Source organism: Mobula hypostoma, chromosome 2, assembly GCF_963921235.1.
Source record: "Mobula hypostoma chromosome 2, sMobHyp1.1, whole genome shotgun sequence".
Classification (NCBI taxonomy): domain Eukaryota; kingdom Metazoa; phylum Chordata; class Chondrichthyes; order Myliobatiformes; family Myliobatidae; genus Mobula; species Mobula hypostoma.
In genome coordinates this window covers 213293334-213315207 of record NC_086098.1, presented here as the reverse complement: position 1 = coordinate 213315207, position 21874 = coordinate 213293334, and the positions used below count along the sequence as shown (strand labels likewise).

At 39.1% G+C, this 21874-nt stretch overlaps 1 protein-coding gene across 2 annotated transcripts in view; it reads left to right on the top strand.

Moving 5' to 3' along the window:
• Positions 1 to 19114: 19114 nt before the first annotated feature.
• The window catches only part of LOC134342854 (teashirt homolog 2), a 554080-nt gene continuing 551320 nt past the window's right edge, over positions 19115 to 21874 (top strand). For both annotated transcript variants that reach the window (XR_010017125.1, XM_063041493.1), the window contains exon 1: positions 19115 to 19581. Coding sequence is in view for 1 of the 2 variants with exons in the window: in XM_063041493.1 (XP_062897563.1) it covers positions 19542 to 19581 (40 nt within the window). In the remaining variant the exon portion in view is untranslated. The remainder of the gene's footprint in view (positions 19582 to 21874) is intronic.

Sequence of the window (21874 nt, the reverse complement as noted above, 5' to 3'; positions counted from 1 at the left end):
CTGCCACTGACTAGTGATATTTCACAGAGACTGGTGTTGGGATCGCTTCTTTTCCATTGTATGTCATTGATTTAGATGATGAAATTGTTGGCTTTGTGACCAAGCTTGTGAATGATATGAAGATAGGTGGAGGAATAGGTAATGTTGAGGAAGCAGAGAAGTTGCAGGAAGACTTAGGCAGATTAGTAGAATGGGCAAAGGAGTTCAGATGGAATACAGTGTTGGGAAGTGTATGGTCATGCATTTTGGTAGAAGGAATAAAAGCATAGACTATTTTCTAAATGGGGAGAAAATTCAAAAATCTGGGGTGCAAAGGGACTTCGGTGTCCTTGTGCAGGATTCTTAAATGTGAACTTTCAGGTTGAGTTCAGTGGTGAGGAAGGCAAATGCAATGTTAGCATTCATTAAACTGGATTCTGGTTTAAGATGGCAATATAGAAGGTGAGCAACAGCTTACTGGTAGTTCAAAAAACAAGAAATTTGACCAAAAATATTATTTTTAACATCTTTTCTGAAGTAAATTGTGGAAAACTATCATCGTAAACAATGAAGAGATGAGCGAAAGCGAAGCAAATTTGAGAGATGCGCTTTGCTGAAGCATTGCAAAATTCATGGAGATGGAATGAACAATTCGGAGAGGAAGAGTTGAGGCAGAGGATTTTTGATCTTCGTCCAATAAACACAGGTGCAAGGTTGGATCACTATAAGCACCGAGCTGACTTGGAGAGGTCGAGGACCTCTTTGGGCTGTGGGGCATGGTCTAGGCCCTGAGCTTTTCGCTACAGTGGGGCCCGGGTTCTAATGCAAGGCAATCCACTGTTTGGACAATTTCAACACCAGCCTAGATAGACTGAAAAGGCAGGGTGTCAGGACTGGAGGCGAGAGTTAGGCTGATTTCGCTCACACACCCGCGATATTCACTCCTCGCACCGTAACACTGAGTTTGTGATACTGCCCGAGCTGCTGTGTTTTGTGTCTATGAACCTTACTTATAGGGATTGAAAGACTTATCATATGAAGAGAATTTGATGGCTCTGGGCCTGTACTTGCTAGAATTTAGAAGAATAAGGGGAGATCTCAATGAAACCTATTGAATGTTGAAAGGTCTAGATAGAATGGATGTGGAGATGATGGTGGACCAAAGGGCACAACCTCAGTATAGAGACGTCCACTTAGAATGGAGTGAGGAGGAATTTCTTTAGCCAATGGGTGGTGAATTTGTGGAATTTGTTGCCGCAGGCAGCTGTGGAGGCCAGGTCATTGAATGTATTTAAGGCAGTGGTTGATAGATTTTTGATAAATCAGGGCTTGAAAGGTTATGGGGAGAAGGCAAGAGAATGGGGTTGAGAGGGAAATGGATCAGCCATGATCAAATGGCAGAGCAGACTTGACGGCCAAATGGTCTAATTCTGCTCGGATATTTTATGATCGTATGGTCTTTTAAAATACTAATACCTCAGGTATTTCATATGCTGCAAAGATCCATTTTAGTTTCCAGTTGTATGTTTCAGGACTTAATATTTGAGTACAGATTGCAATAAATTCAAAGTCATCTTTTTCGAATGTGCACCAGTGAGAACCAGAAGGTTGTCATTGACTTTCTGACAAAAAAAAACTCTTTAAAGTGATCATCTTTCATTTCCATGTCTATAAAGTTAGTGTTGTCCTGCACTCCAAGCAAACTTATGATGTCTTCTGATTCCATTCCAATACCTGTTTAATGTACTCATTTTTTGCAATAGGCTTTATATTTATAATGCTGCGAGATAATTCATCCAAAGTCCATCTTCTCAGGGCATTTAGTATAACTTTTTTCATCAACCTCTTCAATTAATCTAGGTCAGAGGACAAATTTGCTCTTGTAAAACTATATCATATTTGACTTTGATATTGAGAGAATGTTTGTCAACACATTGCATTACCTGAGCATTTCATTTTACTTGTGATCAGAAAACCTACATGACTCACCTACATGCCTGGTGATTTCCCCACAGTAAAAAGCTCAACAGTGATTTTTGGCCATTGAGTTTGGACTGAGAAATGTTACTATGCAAAGTAAAGAAGAGATATATCGGCGTCCATAACATCCAAGAAGAAGACAATGAGAAAGCCCATAGGATCTGCCTGATCTATCAAGGCGTTGCTAATCCCCAGAAGTAATTAGGTGAGGGTACCCCAGTCTTAGCACTGACAGATGACACTTACCCCAGCCCATTCCACACCAGCACACAGGCAGCCAGGCTCAGTTCACACTGAGCCAAGTGAAGATGAGATGTCTTTGACCATTTCATTGTTGTGAGAATGCCAGCAGAGATCTGACCCCTCAACTGGGCTCCTGGTATAGATCCTCGGCAGTGCTTGTTCTAATAATGCTCCCATTTCTGGGATAAGATCCTGAACACTAAGTAAATAACTAATGTGGACTGTAGTATCAACACTACTTATCTCTGAAATCCTATAGGATGCCATGGTACATCAGCCTTGGCACCAGAATGACCAATAAAGTGTCGTGATTCATAATTAAAATGGAAGTTCATCTGATCATTTAAGGTTCACATTGTGGTGATGGCAGTGCTTAAAATCTGTTCCTAAAATTATTGCCTTCTACATTAGTTTTGATGATGTTAAGATTGTCCCAGTTGCAAAGGCAATGGTTTTTAACTTACAGATTTTATCCATTATGAACTGGCTAATCCATGATGATGGCTTGATACTATACGGTCCAGACACTTTTGTGTGGTAATAAAGAGGTAATGATGACTTAAACACATCTGGCCATACTTCTACCTGAGATACATCTAACTTTATAATCATAAAAAGAGAAATTAACTGTGACACTCCACAAAGTGAGAAACAGGAACAACACTTTGGGTTAATGAGCCTTCATCATAAATTCCTCATTGTTCTTGAGATTGGTACAATTGATATTAGAGTCATAGAGTCACATGGATATAGAGTATGGACACAGGCCCTTACACCCAACTTCTCCATGCTAACTGTGTTGACCAGTGAGCAACTCCCATCATCCCACATTGGTCTATAGCCCTCAAAATATCCACTATTCATGTACTTATCTAGGGGCTTTTAAATATTGCTAATATGTCAGCCTCACCAACTATTTCTAGTAGCTCATTTCAAAGAAGCACCACCCTTTGCATGAAGAAGCTGCTCTTGATGCCCTTCGTAAATGTCTTCCCTCAGATCTTTAATCTATGGCATCTTGTTTTTGGTACCCCCTCCCTAGGAAAAAGACCACATGCTTTCTCCCCATCTACGCCCCTCCCGATCTTATATATTTCTATCGGGATACCACTCAACCTCCTAGATTCCAAGCAATAGAGTCTTAGTCTATTCAACCATTTTTCATAAGTCAGGCCTCTACGTCCATGTGACATCATGGTAAATCTTTTATGAATTCTTTCTAGTTTGATAACATTTTTCCTATAACAGGGTGACCAAAACTGTACACAATACTCCAGATGTGGACTCACCACTGTTTTATGTAATTGCAACTTGACTTCCCAACCCTTGTTCTCAGTGCCCTGACTGATGAAAGCGAGAGAAACACACAAAACACTGGAGGAACTCAGCAAATCATGGATCATTTATGGAGGGAATAAACAGTTCACATTTTGTGCCAAGACCTTTCATCAGTCCTGTGATTCCACTGCACACATCACAAATTCCACTTTATATGAGAATTTATGTTTCCAGGCATGATTTCCCTGGTATTCATATGGATACCTCCATCATGTCCCAAAGGAGATGATAAGAGATACAATTGGATTCAGATGCTTAGTCCATACATAGAATATCCTCACCGGTCCCCAGCAACAGGTCAAACAAGGTGTTGCCTGAGCCACATGTCACTGTGCTGAGCAGACACACGGATGTTAGCCAGCATCTGTCAGGCAATTCTACATGCTGATGATTGTAACCCCCTTTCATTGTAAGTTTGTATTTACATTAAAAACTTTGTCCAAGTAAGACTGTGCTTTGTACTAAGGGTAGGTGATCGTTTTGCTTATTGTAGGAATGATTGCCCATAATGGAACAAGCTGCTGCTGTGTCAATCCACAACATAAACCACTTGCTGTCGATCAGATCTCCAAATTTAAATTCATCTTGTTTCCCCAACATAGCCACACATAGGCTAGGTGCTGCACAAATCAAATTCTATGTAGTCTGCAGTAGTTTCAATGTTACCTTGGTCTTTGACAGGTACTGTAGCTTACTTACTTGGAAGGAAGATAGATCCATAGTGCCAAACAATCTCATCACTCCATCCCCCCTCTTCTTCCCTCTATCCCTACAGTATTTTTCTTTCTCATGCCAATCAACTCCCCTTGAAGCCCTGTCACTTGTTGTTGTTCAGTCGTTAAGTCGAGTCCGACTCTTCGTGGTCTCGTGGACTCCTGCACACCTAGCCTTCTTGTTGGAAGCTGCCTCTCTAAGATCCCCCAAGGTCATACGCATTGTCTGAGTGATATTATCTATCCATCGTAGCCTCTGTCGTCCTCTCCTTTTTTTACCTTCTGTTTTACCTAACACGAGAGTCTTCTCATAATGTGGCCAAAATATCTGAGCTTTAGTCTCGTAATCAAGCCTCCTAGTAAGCAGTCCAGCTGTACTTCTTCAAGTATTGACTTGTTGGATCATTTTGTTGTCCACTTACAAGCAGTAATTTAGAATGGTCATTTCACCCACTTGCATGACTTTGGACTATGTGAGGAAAGCAGAGCATCTGAGGGAAATCTATACAACCACAAGAACATGCAAACTCCACATAGACAGTATCCGAGATGAGAATTGAACCCGGGTTGCTGGAGCTGTGTGACAGCAGCACTAACTGTAAGTATGGCATAGGTTACTCTGGTCTTCTTTGTTGCCCTGTGTTTGTATTTACACCCTCTCGCTACATGCTTTCCATTCAGTACAAATAACATGTTATACAATTAAAGAAACAAGCCTTTGGTGCATGGCTGCTGTTTAGTTGATTGTGCAATCTGGTAAACGTGATCATGAAATCAAGTAACAATGCCTTATCATTCTTGTCTTCATTTTACTTTCCCTGCAATAACTCGACAGATTTCTGTCTTGTGTGTCTGAAATAAAAATAGCATCATAGGGAAGGAAGTATCTGTGGCAGAAATGGAGTGAGGAAAGAATTGTGAGTTTTACCGAGTCCTTGAACTGTGCACGAGGAGGAATCATGGGATATGAGGATGAGGATTTACCATGATGTTCAACTCAGCCAGCAGTCACAGCCTTACCAACAGATGTCCCAGTAATTGCCATCACCATTTTCTCCATAGGGTATGGACATGCAGATGTAAATTTCCCCCTTTGGCTGCAGTTCTCAGCTATTTATCAGTGTATTCATCTATGTAGGAAGAACAAGGAAAGAGGTTCTGCTGACAGAATTTGAGTAGCTAGAAAAAAAGTAATAATCTCTGTTTTGTTACCTGAGTCACATGCATATTGGCACAAGGTTAATAAAACCAGAGAATTATTCTGGTAATTTTGTACCCCCTCCCCCTTCCCTCTTCTTCATTTTCTGACTCTGGCCCCCCTCTGATCCCTTCTCCTCACCCGCCTATCACTTCCTCTGGTGCCCCTCCACCTTCCCTTTCACCTCTGATGCACTATACACCCCAGGAGACACCTTCTTTTGCAACCTTTTACCTTTTCCACCTATCACCTCCCAGATTCTTACTTCATCCCCCCTCCCCCATCATTTTATTCTGGCATCTTCCTCCTTTTTTTCACACCTGGCGAATTGGCTCGGCCCAAAACATCAACTGTTTATCCGTAGATGATTATCCGCAGATGAACTGTTTATCCGTAGAGACCTGTGGAGTCTCCCCAATATTTTTGTTTGTATTGCTTTCGTACGGGAGAAGCTGCTGTGAATTCATGAGACATTGGCACCAGCACTGGCAAGGAGACAGCTGTTCTGATGGGGTGGGCTCCACCAGAAGCGTGCTGGGACAGGGTCCTGGCAAACCTTGCTGTGGATGGGGCTTTAAAGATAGGTGGAAGGGCAGGTGGTTTTGAGGAAGTACACAGGCTAAGAAGGACTTAGACGGATTAGGAGAATGAGCAAAGAAATGTCAGATGGAATACAGTGTCAAGAAGTGTATGGTCATGCATTTTGGTAGAAGAAATGAAAGGGTTGACTATTTTCTAAATTGACAGAAAATACAAAAAAACTAAGGCACAAGGAGACTTGGAAGTCCTTCTGCAGGATTCCCAAAAGATTAATTTGCAGGTTGAGTTTGTGGTACAGTAAGAAAGGTAAATGCAATGTTAGCATTCATTTCAAGAGGGTGAGAATATGTATAAAAGCGAGGATGTAATGTTGAAACTTTAAAGCACTGGTGAGGCCTCACTTGGTGTATTGTGAAAAGGTTTTGGGCCCATTATCTTAGAAAGGATGTGCTGAAACTGGAGAGGGTTCAAACGAGGTTCACGAAAATGATTCCAGGATTGAATGGCCTGTCATATGAAGAGCGTCTGACGGCTCTGAGTCTGTATTCACAGAATTTAGAAGAATGACGGGTGTACTCAATGAAACTTATTGGAAAGGGAAAGGCCATAATAGAGTCAATGTGGAGAGGATGTTTCCTATAGTGGGAGAGTCTAAGATGGGTGGATGCAGTCTCAGAAAAGAGAGGTGCCCTTTTAGAACGGAGATGAGGAGGAATTTCGTTAGCCAGAGAGTGGCGAATCTGTGGAATTCTTTGCCACAGACAGCTGTGGAGGCCAAATCTTTATGTACATTTAAGGCAGAGGTTGATAGATACTTGATTGGTCAGGGCATGAAGATCTACAGAAGGAGGTAGGAGATGGGGGCTGAGAGGAAAAATTTGATCAGCTATGATGAAATGGCAGAGCAGACTTGATGGACCTAACGGCCTAATTCTGCTCCTATATCTTATGGTCTTATGACCTTGAACTAAATAGTGTGGTGCGGGGGGGGGCGAATAATGTGGTTTAGGTTCAATGGCTGGAATAGTATGGATAAAGTAAAAGGGAAGAAGAGTGTAGGGGAATTTATTGAAGTCTCTAGAATAAAGAATAAAAAAAAGTTTAGAAATGGATAAGAATTTAACTTCAGGCAACATGAAGGCAAAATTGAAAAGAAGAGTGTTGAAAACAGAACTGCATGTGTTATATTTGAATGCATGCAATATATAAAATAAGGTAGATAATCTTGTAGCGCAATTAGAAATTGGCAGGTATGATGTTGTGAGCATCACAGAGTCATGGTTGAAAGAAGAACAAATTTGGAAGCTTAACACCAAGAACACATTGTATTGAAAAGGCAGGCAGGTGAGCAAAGGGGGCAGGATGGCTTTGTTGTTAAAAAATGAAATCAAATCCTTTGAAAGCGGTGACATAGAATCAGAAGATAAAGAATCCTTGTGGGTAGAGTTAAGAAACTGTAAGGTTAAAAAGACTCTGATGGGAGTTATGGGACTCAGAAACAAATTAAAACATGACACAGATAAGGCATGAAAAAAGGGAAATGTTACAATGGTCATTGGGATTTCAATATGCAGGTAGATTGGGAAAATTAGGTTGGTGCAAAAGAAAGAATTTTTAGACTGCCCATGAAAAGACTATTTAAAAGCAAGCTGACTAGGGAAAAGTCAAATCTGGATTGATTATTGTGTAACAAACCAAATATAATTAGGGAGCTTAAGGTAAAGGAACCCTTAGGAGGCAGTGATATAATATGATAGAATTCACCTGCACTTTAAGAAAGAAAAGCTAAAGTCAGATGTATTGGATGTATTAGTATTACAGTTGAGTAATGTTAACTATAGAGAGCTGGCCAAAGTTGATTAGAAGGGTGCACTAGCTGGAACAATGGTACAGCAGCAATGACAGGAGTTTTTGGGAGTAATTCAGGAGACATAGGATCAATTCATCCAAAAAAAGTGTTCTAAAGGGAAGATGAAGCAACCATGGCTGACAAGGGAAGTCAAAGGCAGAATAAAAGCAATGGAAAGGACATATGATATTTCAAATATTTGTGGGAAGCAATAAGGAGCGTAAAGAGGAAATGTAAAGGTAAACTAGCCAATAATATAAAAGAGCATAATAAACATTTTTTCAGATGTACGGTATGAAGAGTATAAGAAAGGCAAGAGTGGATTTTGGACTGCTGGAAAATGACGGTCAGAGTTAGTAATGGGGAACAAAGAAATGACAGACAAACTGAATAAGTATTTTGTTTACTCTGGAAGATACCAGCAGGTTGCCAGAAATTTGAGGTTATCAGGGGCAAAAGTGAATGTTGTCATTATTACTAAGAAGAAGGTGCTTGGGAAGCTGAAAAGTCTGAAGGTCAATAAGTCGCCTTGCCAGCCAGTGGTGTAGTGGCATCTGCACTGGACTTCAAGCCGAATGGTCCCGAGTTCGATCCGGCTGGCTCCTTGCATGTTTTCCATTTGTGTTGGGCTAAATGTTGAGCTAGCAACACAGCCTCTTAAAGAACAGTCAATTGCTATGAAAATGGCAAAAAAAGCCATCCGATGTGCCACAGGGTGTGAAAAAGAACAACAAAATAAGTCACCTGCACCAGATGGACTGCACTCCAGGGTTCTGAAAGATATAGGTGGAGGAATTAGTAATGATCTTTCAAGAATCACTAGATTCTAGAATGATTACAGAAGAATGGAAAACTGCAAATGTCACTCCATTCATTTTAAGAAGGGAGAGAGGAACAAAGCAGGAAATTATTGGCCAGTTAGCCTGACTTCAGTTAGATGTTAAGATGTTAGATGTTCAGCAAGATATTAAAGTCCATTATGAGGAGCCAAAGTCAGCATGGCTTCCGCAAGGGAAAAACTTATCTTACAAACCTTTTCAAATTTTTTGAGGTAATAGCAGACAGGATAGACAAAGAAGAGTCATTGGATGTTGTTCTTTTCCTGGTTTTCAGGAGACCTTTGACAAGGTGCTGCACATGAGACTACTAAACAAGCAAAGAACCAACAATATTCCAGGAAATATACTAGCATGGACCAAAGATTGGATGACTGGCAGAAGGTAGCAAGTGAGAATAAAGGGGAACTCTTCTGGTTGGCTGCTGGTGACTAGAGGTGTTCCACAGGGATACATGTTGGAACTTCTTCTTTTCACATTGTACAGTATATCTATGATCTGGGTGGCAGAATTAATGGCTTTATGGCCAGGTTTGTGGATGATAAAAAGATAGGCAGATGGGCAAATTGTATTGAGGAACCAGGGAGTCTGCAGAAGGACTTGAACAGATTATGAGAATGGGCAAAGAAGTGGCAGATGGAATACAGTGCAGGGTGATACAGTTTGGTAGAAGGAATGAAGGCATAGATTATTTTTTTAAGCAGGGATAACATTCTGAAAACAGAGGTGCAAAAGGACCTGGGTGTCCTAGTGCAGGATTCCCTAAAGGTTAACTTGCAGGTTGAGTCGGTAGTAAGGAAGGCAGATGCAAAGTTAGCATACATTTCTATAGGGCTAGACGTAATGCTGAGCTTTATAAGGAATTGGTCAGACTGCATTGAGAATATGGTAAGCAGTTTTGGGCCCCTTATCTAAGAAAGTACGTGCATTGGAGAGGATACGGAGGAGGTTGATTAGAATGATCCCAGGAATGAATGGACTAGTGTATGGGCCTGTACTCACTGGAGTTTAGAAGAATGTGGGGATCTCACTGAAACCTGTTGAAGATCGAAAGGCCTCGATAGGGTGGACATGGAGTGGATGTTTCCTATTGTGGAGGAGTCTTGGATACTGCCTCAAAATAGAAGGACATTTCTTTAGGACAGAAATGGGGAGGAATTTTCTCAGCCAAAGGGTGGTGGATCTGTAGAATTCATTGCCACAAACAGCTGTACAGTCCAAGTCAATGGGTATATTTAAAGTTGAAGTTGATAGGTTGTAAATTAGTGAGAGTTGTTGATCTAAAGATATGGTGAGAAGGCCAACGAATGGGGTTAAGAGGGAAAATAAACCAGCCATAAATGAACTCCAGCAGGCTCGAAGGGCCAAATGACCTAAATATGCTCCTTTATCTTATGGGCTTATAAAACCAGAAGACCTTAAGACCTACAGTTTTATGCTAGCCTCTTTTCCTCAAAGAGAGTGGGAATGCTGTGTGTGATTCTGGAATCCCTAGATATTGTCGATCTTCCAGTCACCAAAGGTGGTGTGTGTTCATAGACTCGACCATGAGATCATAAAGCAACACACCAGAGCGACAGGTTATTTGGCCCACATTCTCTGTGCTGAACAAGATGCCAAATTAAACTCATCTCTTCAACCTGCCCATGACCCACATCCCTCCATTCCCTGTATATTCATGTATCTATCTATAGTCCATTGAATGCCACTATTCTATCTACTTCCACTACCACAACTGGTAATCTATTCATGGCACCTACCATCTTCTGTGTAGAAATCTTGCCCCACACATTCCTTAAACTTTCTCCACTCGCCTGGAAGCTATATCCTCTAGTATTCAGCATTTCTACACTGAAGAAAAGATTCTGCCTGACTATCTTATCTATGCCTCTCATAACTATATTATCCTCCAATGCTCCAGAGAAAGTTATCCAATTTTATCCAATGTCTCCTTATACTGCAGCTGATACCATCTAATCCAGGCAACATACTGGTAAACCTCTTCTGCACCCTCTCAAGTAGGGGTTCCCAACCTGGGGTTCACAGCCCCCTTGCTTAATGGTATTGGACCATGCCTTAAAAAAGGTTGGGAATCATCCACTTTGGAAGGAATAATAGAAGAGCAGATTATTATTTAAATGGTGAAAGATTGCAGCATGTTGTTGTGCAGAGGGACTTGGGAGTGCTTGTTCATGAATCGCAAAAAGTTGGCTTGCAGGTACAACAGGTTATTAAGAAGGCAAACAGAATGTTGGCCTTCATTGCTAGAGGGATTGAATTCAAGAGCATGGAGGTCATGCTGCAACTATACAGAGTACTGGTGAGGCCACACCTGGAGTACTGTGTACAGGTCTGGTCTCCATACTTGAGGAAGGATATACTGGCTTTGAGGCAGTGCAGAGGAAGTTCAGCAGGTTGATTCCAGAAATGAAGAGGTTAACCTGTGAGGAGTGATTGAGTCGCCTAGGACTATACTCTCTGGAGTTCAGAAGAATGAGAAGAGATCTTATAGAAACATACAAAATTTTGAAAGGGATAGATAAGATAGAAGTAGGAAAGTTGTTTCTGTTGGTAGGTGAGACTAGAACTAGAGGAATTGCCTCAAGATTCAGGGGAGAAGACTTAGGACGGAGATGAGGAGAAACTGTTTTTCCCAGAGAGTGGTGAATCTGTGGAATTCTCTGCCCAGGGAAGCAGTCGAGGCTTCTTCACCAAATATATTTAAGATACAATTAGATATATTTTTACATAGTAGGGGAATTAAGGGTTATGGGGAAAAGGCAGGTAAATAGAGCTGAGTTTACGGACAGATCAGCCATGATCTTATTGAATGGCAGGGCAGGTTGATGGGCCTGATGGCCTACAACTGCTTCTATTTCTTATGTTCTTATATTCTTAATCCCTGCTCTACAGCCTTCGCATCCTTTATGTAATGGGCAACCTAAACTACATGCAATAATCCAAGTGCGACCAAGCCTAAGTTTTATATAACTGCATCAAAACTTCCTAATCAATGCCTGAGCAATGAATGGACATGCTATATGTCTTTTTGACCACTCAGTCGGCTAGTATTCCCCCTTTCAGAGATAGAATGCTAGCATTATGTTGTGTTAATCTCTATAGATTTTTAGGTAGGCTTCACTTGGTGAACACGTACAGCACTCCTCCAGTCACAGTTCATCTTCCCCTTAACGAACAGTATTGCCTGGATTATTCTGCTTCTCATGACAACATCATTGTGAGAGGCAGCATAGAGGAATGTGTTACCTGCATCCCACAGAATGGGCATAACCATGCAATTCTGAAAATGTGCATGCAAGTTTCTTATGTTCCATAAGAACATTTATCCGTCAATCAACACCACTGAATAGAATTATTGGCTCATTGTCCTTTGTTGGACTTGGCCCTTATATATACTGTAGTATATAAGGAAACAGTATATGTTCCCACCCTACTGGCACTGGCTATTCTTCAAAAGTACATCCTTGGGGATAAAGCATTGTTAATCCTCCTGAGGTTGTGAAAAATGCCATGCAGTTTTTCTTGAATTTAACTGTTCTTTCATGAATATAATTTTTATAGCTATCACTATATTTGTGTGTCAGATTAAACTATTTGATTACTGATAAACTGGTCCAGGCAAGAAGTATGCTTATATGACCTATAATTTGGGTGTAACTGAAGTGAAAAATCTGTAGTTTTGACTGACAAGATGCATTAACCATTGTGCCAATTATTTTTGGGAAGTTGTAAACAGGCATGGTTAGGCAGGTTTAGGGAAGTTTGCTGTGAATGATTTGTCAAATTTTGTTTCTGGGTGTGTTGGTATAATTGACAGGTGATATTAAACATGACTTGGAATGACATGTAATGAATAGATTGTGTATGGGTGGAAGGTATGTAGCAAAATACAACTGAAGGATAAACTCAAACTGAAACTTTTTTCTCATTGTGTGGGCACTGAACTAGAAATCTAGAAGTGTGGACTAAAAACCTTGTTCATATATGTTCATATACTAATATAGTAATTTGTAGCTTGACACATATGCAATCCACTGCTCACAGATGAAATATTCTCTCTATTTGATCCATTATTATGCTGCAATATCATACAATGCATTGTGTCATTTAATTGGTCTAAACATGTCACTGAATTTCTATGCAAGTCGAATAATTAAGCATGAAAGAAACATGGATGACTTAAGAAAAAGTGGACATAATCTCTCAAATGTAATTATAATTGTTAAAATGTAATTAGTAAATGAAATAAATTATGAAGCTGGCAATTAAGAGAAACTATTTGGATTGAAAGACTGCAAGTATTGCATATGGTTTTGACTATCAAGCTAGATTCAAGATAGAGATATGAGAGACCCCATTTGCTGGAATCTAGAGTCAAAAAAATAAAACGTTGTAACAACTCTACATGTCCAGCAGCATCTGTATGGGCAAAATGATGGTTGACATTTCAAGTTGAGACCCTGCATTAGGACTCATACATACCCTGATGCGGTATTTTGACAAAAAAATTTGTCTATCCCTCCGCTGCCTGACCTGCTGAGTTCTTCCAGCAGTTTGATTTTTGCTCCAGGTTCAAGATAGCCTTTGCATTTATATAAAGTTGGCTGACAGATGAAGAACATAGATCACAAGGGTAAAGTTGTAAGTTTTATTATTGGCAGAATACAGCAGCTAATAACCTACAGAGACATCTTGAGATAAGAAAGGGAGATTGATTATGACTGTTTGGAGACATGATGAGAACAGAATAATGATTGACAGGCTGCAGTTACATTAAGTCTAGGATATGACTAATTATGATTTGTGACAGAAAATTGATGGAGTTTCATAGCTGCAGATTGATAGAATCAAATTTAGATGTCTTTTTTTGGATGAAGATGATAATGCAAAAAGTAGAACGAATGTTAAAATGGGTATTTCTGATTACAGTTGACAGAGTACAGATGGACAAAGAGTGAGATGTGTAATATTAAGCTGAAAGGGAATATAAACTAAACGTGGGGTGGATATCATAATGTAGAAATAAAATTGTATCACTAGATTGTGTAAATATATAGGGATCTTCTATCTCTTCGATGTAGATTGATTATTTTTCCTTTTGTTAATTCTGAATTTCCCATGGACTCATGGGCTGAATTCCAACTTCATGTCACAATTGGAGCAGAGGGATGGTATAGTTCCAATGGATGTTATATCCCATTTTTTTGCCCCATTAGCAAGTCATTTTTCAACCAATTATTCTGAGTGAGAGTGATGCCAATGTATTCGTATCAATTTTGTTCTGTTATTGAAAGAAGCATTGAAAGAACATCTGGAGTTACATACATAACACACAAGCAAAAATAGAAATTGGATTCTAGATGTTCAATGTTTAGTAGTTCATCATTAGATGCCTTCTGAGACTTGTAAGGGTCAGCAAGGTAATCGTAATTCTTGTTCCTGGGAGGATGAGGCCAGCCTACAGCATAAAGGAGTTGTGGGGGGAAGTTAACATCGATGTGAGCAACAGGATTATTGTTCCCCACAATTATATCCATTGCTGTAGCAGCTTGTATCTTTGTTAGGTCATGGAAGGTAAGAACAGTGGTACAGTCATTTGCATCATGATGTAAGCTTCAAGGAGAATTGCAGAATGCAGTTCACAAATTGTCACCTCCAAAAATCTGAAAGCTGAACTGCAAAGTTCATATCTTTGGTATCAATTGGAAAAGAAAGCTTCCCATGATTTTCTAAAGAGGCTTTCAGCACAACTTCTGTGGAAAAACACTATTCAAGCAATCACTCATGAAAGCATTGTGAGGCTGCAATATTTTTGTTTCAATTTTCCTTTCAAGTCTCTAGACCTCATCCAACATCATTGTGCTTTCACATTGGTTCATTGGTTTCCGGGAAGTTGAGAAAGTCTTGTACATGCAAATAAAGTTTGAAACTCCCATTAATACTATTGTCAATGAAAATTTACAATATATAAATTGTAAACTTTTTTCTCTAAAGAGGGTTCCCTCAAACAGCCTCCCGGGTTAAATGCAGACACTGGGGGGCTAGCATTTACTCCCCATTAGCTTGCAATCCTACTTAATTACTGAGGCTAAAATTACCGCCAGCATTTTAAACAACTAACTTCCTCTCATTGTAGACATATTAATGTTGTCAAGCACCTTATATCATTACATTCTATGTGGTTGTCAGTGATCATAGAGGTCATTGTTTAATGAAGTACAAAACTGATTGAATCAGTTTTCAAGCATTAGGCTAAAGCAGCATTAAAGAAGCCAATAGACAAAAGAGCTACTAAATACTTATTAGTTAAAAATAAAATTTAATTGCAGTGTGGACTATAAAGGGAATATATTAATGGCTAAAATGATAGCAATTAACAATCTAACCTTTATAAAATTTCAGCAGAACAAATCTCCAAATAAAATTTAAAATGGCGTGTTGAGGTATGTTTTAGGTTAAAAGATGCTTGAAATATGGATGATCATTAGACCCCATAACAAATATAAAATTCTGATGAATAGTCTAAATATAAGATTGCAATACAAACTTAAATTTAGATTTAACTGTGTTAATTTTTGATCATGTGTTTTCTTTGATTTTAATGGATAATATACTTGAACACACAAAATGTTGTACTACTAAAACACTTATTATTGCGCATAAACATACTATGACCTTACAATTTTGCAGGTACTAAAAAGAAAATGATTTTATTTAATATACAAAAACTGGATGATGGGGAATGAAATACAAACATGGATATTGTAGGATCAATGAGTGCAGGAGAGGCACAAAATCAATTTGGTACCATACAAAGATGTATAATTTACCTTTGATATTATCCTTTTCATGTTAATTGTTTGTTGAAGTTGGAAGTTAATATCTATTCACATTGGCTATACATGGTAGACCCATCTGGCTACTTGTCAGGAATCGGAAGTTGGATTACTATACCTTATTAACAGTTGAAACAATTAGATTATAAAATTGATGAATGCCATTTGTTAAGGTTTAGTTGAAAAGATGAGACAATATCAGCAGAAAGTTTGTTCATTCACTTAGGAAAGATAAAGCTGTGCACAACCACCACATGCAAATATGTCAGGCACATTGTGGAGAGGAATAAAAATTCAATTTTCCTTTTCCTTAGTGGAGAATTTGTGATGTTAAAACTGATAAGGTAGCCTTAAGATGTCTGTAAATATGTTTTATATAATGAGGTTAGAATGACAGGCACATTTGATTTTAATTTAGAGTCGAAGTGAAAATAGAGATGGATTATTAAATTTTCATTAATAGACTGATCATAAAGTGGAAATTAGAAGTATTGTCTATGAACATACTTCATTAGAGTGTGACTTGATGTCGAGATCATTTTTTTCATTACCTGAGTGCAGCCATTATGCTGTGTCCTAATGGTATAACTTAATCATGAGGAATACCACATTACTACAAGGACTACACTTTGAATGATCTTGACAGATGGGGTTTACTGTATGTGAACATAATTGACAGAGTTAAAGTTGAAAGAAGGAATGACAGATTGGGTTCAAGGTGGAATTGGAAAATAATTATGATTGACAGATTTGACTTGCAGGCAGAAATATGAATATTTTTCATAGATTGGGGTTCAGGGTATTTGAGGTCCTAGATTATGATCATCAGATTTGGATGTTTGTGGAATATTTCATGATAATCTACTGACTATCAGTTTTAAGAGGAAAACTGAATATTGAGGTGGGGTAATAAATTGCAATTACATATTTCAGGAAGAAGTTCAGAGAGGAAACCGGTATGACAATCAAATAGATTGTTTAAGGGTCCGCTAAAAGACTGAAGTAATATAATTAGGAAAGCATGGTTTCCTTTCTAACTGGAATGATGTCATTCTGATGGACAAATATGGATTACCAAGAGCCTTAAATAAAAATTATCTAAGTAGATATTTTGGGGTTCAGGATATTTCAGGACTCTTGTCATAGTTCCATTCAGTGCTGTATTTTCATTCTCGCCGGGTTGGAGCCTGAGATAGGAATTGTGTAATTACAACGTCAAATTGTTGAGTATACGACACCATAATAAACGTTAAGAGTGGCAGATCGTGCAGAATGCAGGGGAGATCATACTGCGGGATAGTTTAGTGTGGTATGGGTGAGAGGTTTTATTCACTTAAATTGGTTAAGGGTGTATATACACGATTGACGGAGTACATTGGGCTGGGACTTACATAGTTTCTGCTGCTCTATTACACGAATCAGGCTCGCGGTCATTCAATTGACATAACAGAGGTTAACCCATGGTCGGTGGTTTTGCTTGCTGGTTTACTTGATTAGATTACATGCCTTTGATGGTTTCCTAATCATTCAGGATCCGATCGGTGCAGCCTGCCAGTGAGTTTAGCTAATCGAAGAGGGTTGGAAATGTCAGTGATCAGAGATTTCTGTGATCCATTGCCGCCCAGGGACAGATAGCACTGACAAAACCAGCTTCTCCTGAAGTTCTTATTAAGCTCGCAAGTCTCTTGGATTTCAATATAAACAAGGGATAGAAATCATTTGATTGTTAACCATCAAGGAAAACAGCCGAAATTCAGCAACTGACTCTTCCATACAAACCAGTGAATTATTGCGGTGCGTTGCTTTTCTGGGATGTGGTAATTGGTAAGTACTGACCCATTCCTCTCATCCGTCAGTCTTAGATCATATCAGTAACACTGTTCATGAAAGCCACATTGATACAAAATAAAACTACGCTACTTTAGTGGAGCGATTATGCTGAGTAAATTTTTAGATAACATATTTGGTTAGTTCATACTAAACCGCACTGGTTAATCATTTAATGAATACGATTTCTTTTGTGATTTTTAAAATTTGGTTACAAATATATCTTCTCTTTCAATGGAATGCTGAATGACTTTTACTTTCTTGATTAAGAATTACAAATAAACAATTTCAAACGTCGTCATAAACGCTGGTGTAGTTTTGCAGAGCAAAATTGGTTTTGCTCAACTTTCCCAATTCCAGATTAAACTCAACCTTGCGCAAACTGTGTTTTGGAATTAGTAGATTTCAAACTTCACTCTGATCTGATCTTAACCTGACATGAACATATATTTCGCTGCTGTGCTTCTTGCATATTATCGAGTGCGTTATAGTTTGAACTGGATTATTTAGTAATGCAGGATTCTGAACCGAGTTCCGTTAGCTCCATCCCTGCATGTCTCTTTTACACAGCGTTAATAGTGGCTCCGTGGCAAAGGTGATTATACTTGCATACTAATCTTACTGTGTAAATTTAATTCGCCTTTTATTTGACATGGATTATAAAACAAGTACAATTAACATTTTGCGTTTTAATATCGACATTTCTGAACATATTTAAGTATATACATAATGCCTACAGATTTCATGCCACGAATTGGCTTCTATTGATTTAATACGTATCGCATATATGTTATTTATGCCTCCAGTCTCCTCAGTTATCAACATATGTGATAAACATATTACAAAGCAAAACAAACTAATCATTTTAAAACTTAACTGGGAACAATTCATTTGTAGCATTTATGAAAAAATATACTCCCCAGGGCTACATGACGTTTTTCTGTTTGCATACCTGATTTATATATATCGCTGTAATTTATGTCCAAGTCAGACTTGAGAAATCCGGGGGAAATATTGGTACCTTTCGTATACTTGTGTCCACATCCACATATAACTAATATTAATGTGGGGCAAGTCTAGTAGTTTTGTTTATCAACATTGAGGAAGCATATTAAAGCAAATTGTGTGTGTGCGTGTGTGTGTGTGTGTGTGTGTGTGTGTGTGTGTGTGTGTGTATGGGGTGGGGGGGGGGTATGTGTAACGTCGGTAACTGCAGCTGAAGGTTACGCGCGAATGTTTATCATCTTTCCTGTAGAAATATTTCCCGAGCAGCGTGAACAGGATATTTGCCGAATTAGCTTTCATTTTTTTTTCAAAAAAGTTACCTGAAAATATCTTTACAAGAATTTATTTTTGCTTCAGATTGGAAGAGTTGCAAAAGTTTAAAAGAGAATTTTTTTTTTGGAGAATACTTTTAAATGATTTTATTTTTTTTTGCATGGTTATATGCGTGTGTGCGCATAATAGGTGTTCGGCTAATGCTTGGACCGCATAGAATTAATAATTTTGTCATTGTGTAATAACATTGTTTTATTGCCGTTAACAAATGCCTAGCCCTTGTTATTGATAGCTTTCTCTTCTGCTTTCATTTTTCACCGCTCCAGATGCTGTCAAATGCAAGGATGAGGCTGCTATAGATTGCATTTGACTTTGCCAGCAGGAGGAGCAGGAGGAGGAGGAGATCGATGCTTGCTTCTATCGCTTACCCGTGTCTGTGCGAGTGTGACTGAGCCCCAGTCCCTCCGGAAAAAAAAACTGCCAGCCACCGAACGACGGAGAGCAGCAGCAGCTCCGCTCCGCCACTGATCAGCACCCCACTCGGGGAGACGGGAGAGGGGCGCGGAGTGAGAGGCAGCGCCGGCAGCTTGTGATCATCAGCCTTTGGGAGGGGGGGTTGGCGGGCGTCCCTGTACAGATTCAGCGACCAACTCCCCCCGATAGACACATCCATGCAAAAAATATATTTCATATATAACATGCATTATATTGTATAGAAAAGAGCTACACACATTAAGTTACACTCACGCGCGCACACACACACACACACACACACACACACACAAATACACACCCCGAGATCGGGGACGAGCCTCCAGCGAGCACCCACCCCCGCCCCCTCAACCCCCTCCCCGCAGCACCTCTCACACACCTGAAGAAAAGTCAACTTGAAACTCTCACAGCATGCCGCGGAGGAAGCAGCAAGCACCCAAGCGGGCAGCAGGTAAACAAGCAACTTCTATATCCTACCTCTGCCTAGACATTCACTAATTATTATTCATCAGTCTTATATAAATGGAAATGACCTAGCAAAATATGTTTTGTTTCACGGATCTTGTGCGTGTCTTCAAAGACTTCTGTTGTTTGAAGTTTTTGTTGTATGCTTGTGCATTCTTTTAATGGGCTGGGGAGTGATCTAACTGTAGTTTGGGCAAAGAGAGCTCTTCCGCTGGTCCAGCGCGGTGTAACCCGCTTTATTTTGTTACCCCCCTGTCAGTCAAGCAGAATTTCGTCTGTAAAAAAAAATGGATGTGTTGCAATATTTTGCTGTAATCTGATACAGTGTTTTGTAGTGCAGCGGATTTGAACTGACGCGGCTAAAATCGACAAACTAAACTCGGTTTAAGGTTTGTGAGGCCGGCAAAGTAACAAGCAGAATTTTAAAAAACGTTAAAATTGTTGTTTAAGAGCATGCATGCACTTTGCAAATCTGTAGAAGGGGGGAGGCTGAAAGCGACGCGAGCTGCTCTAACTTTGTGCCTGCGCCCATTGTAGCTGAGCTCTCCGAGCGCTCCAAAGACCCACAGTTTAGGCAAATAGGAATCTAATCTGTGAAATAAATTGCCTGTTTAAACCCTCTTTTCCCCCTCCTGAGAGTTGTGATATTTGGTCTGGGGCACTGAAATAAAAGTCCATTTTTCATCTGCCGGATCCACCCACTTAACTGGTCTTAGAGTCGATTGCCATCTTTGATTTGACGGGTGATTGATCACCTGTCATCTGGCAGGCTTTGATCTATTCATTCTCGATAAATATCAATAAATCACTCACTATGGCAACGCATGTGCTAGTGACGTAACGCCTGCCCCTGTCATTTCCTTGCCCAGACATGCACAATAATTTTGTTTAGTTTTTTTAATGTCAGTGTTTTTCTTCATTTCCTTTCCTTTAAGGAGAGTAAGATGAATACATTATGAAGAAATCTTAGCTATTAGTTTACACGCTTTCAACTTGCATGGCTGTAATCTGGTAAATGTGTCACAGCTATAGAAATAACCCTCCAGAAGACTTTCTTCATTGTTGAGGTAATTGTCTCTCCCTTGACAGGCACATTCATCAGTGGCTTAATGGTCAATCAAAAGTTGGCAGGCTGAGTGTTTTCATTCTTTCCTATACACTACATTAGGCATACTTAATCAAAATGTCTCTGTGTAATGGCTGTGAAGAGTTCATGACTGAGTGATCTGTTGTCTGCACAGATAGAAAATTAACAGCTCAGTGCTGGAAGATGTGAGCTTGCAGATAAACAAATCGTGCATTAATATTTCATCTTTGAGACCTCGATGTGCTATCAGCAGCATATTCTTGGCTGTTCTTCTTCCTGATGGTTTCACAGCTGTAACTCATTTCACTGATGACTTTACTGGGGTTACCAAGAGTGACGACAAATTGATTACCTGGCAATGCAGGAAGGGGTGAAGAGATGTGGGTTGACAGATGTGATATAATAAGTTCAACGATGTATGATAGGAAACAGGGGGGTGGGGTAAGAATGAAAGCTATTGAGTAGCATTCATAAAGAAAACTTTGACCAAAGTTGCAATGTTTTAAAATAAACTTATTTAAATATATGTTAGCTTTCAATATTCCTGTCATTACTTAAACTTGACATGACTGTCAACTAGGGAATTCAAAATTGACTGATAACAATATGTTTTATAATTTGAAAGTATGATGAGGTTAAAAGTGCAGGAACACCACTTGGTGAGATCCACCAGTTTATGTGGTGTCAAGTATGCCTGTCTTAGATTGTCTGCTAGTTAACTGTGATCTTAATGTAATACTGCAGAAGTCAAACAAAACTAAAATCCTTCACAAAATAAATCTACTCATAAGTTCAAGAACAAAAGCATTATTAAATATTTTCTTTCTGAAGGTAGTCTCCAAATTTGATTTGGTTTCAATTTTGTTTTAGAACGATATCTCACATGATTTATTTTAAGTGGGGTCTCTACTCATATATTTAATGCTTTAATAGCGCAGATATTTGCATGATATTTACAGTATTTACTTTGATATCCTATTGATGTGAATGGTAATTGTTAGAAAACATTTAGTGATGTATAGAGTATATTGATGGAATGAAGATCCGCAAAGAAATGAAAGCATTTTCAGGGACAATCTAAAAATTCATCATAAAATTTATGTGCTAGACTTTTAAATAATTTTGCATTGCATTAAAAAAGATGTTACTAAAGTAAACTAGGTTCTGTTTGACTGTGCTTAAAAGATTATAC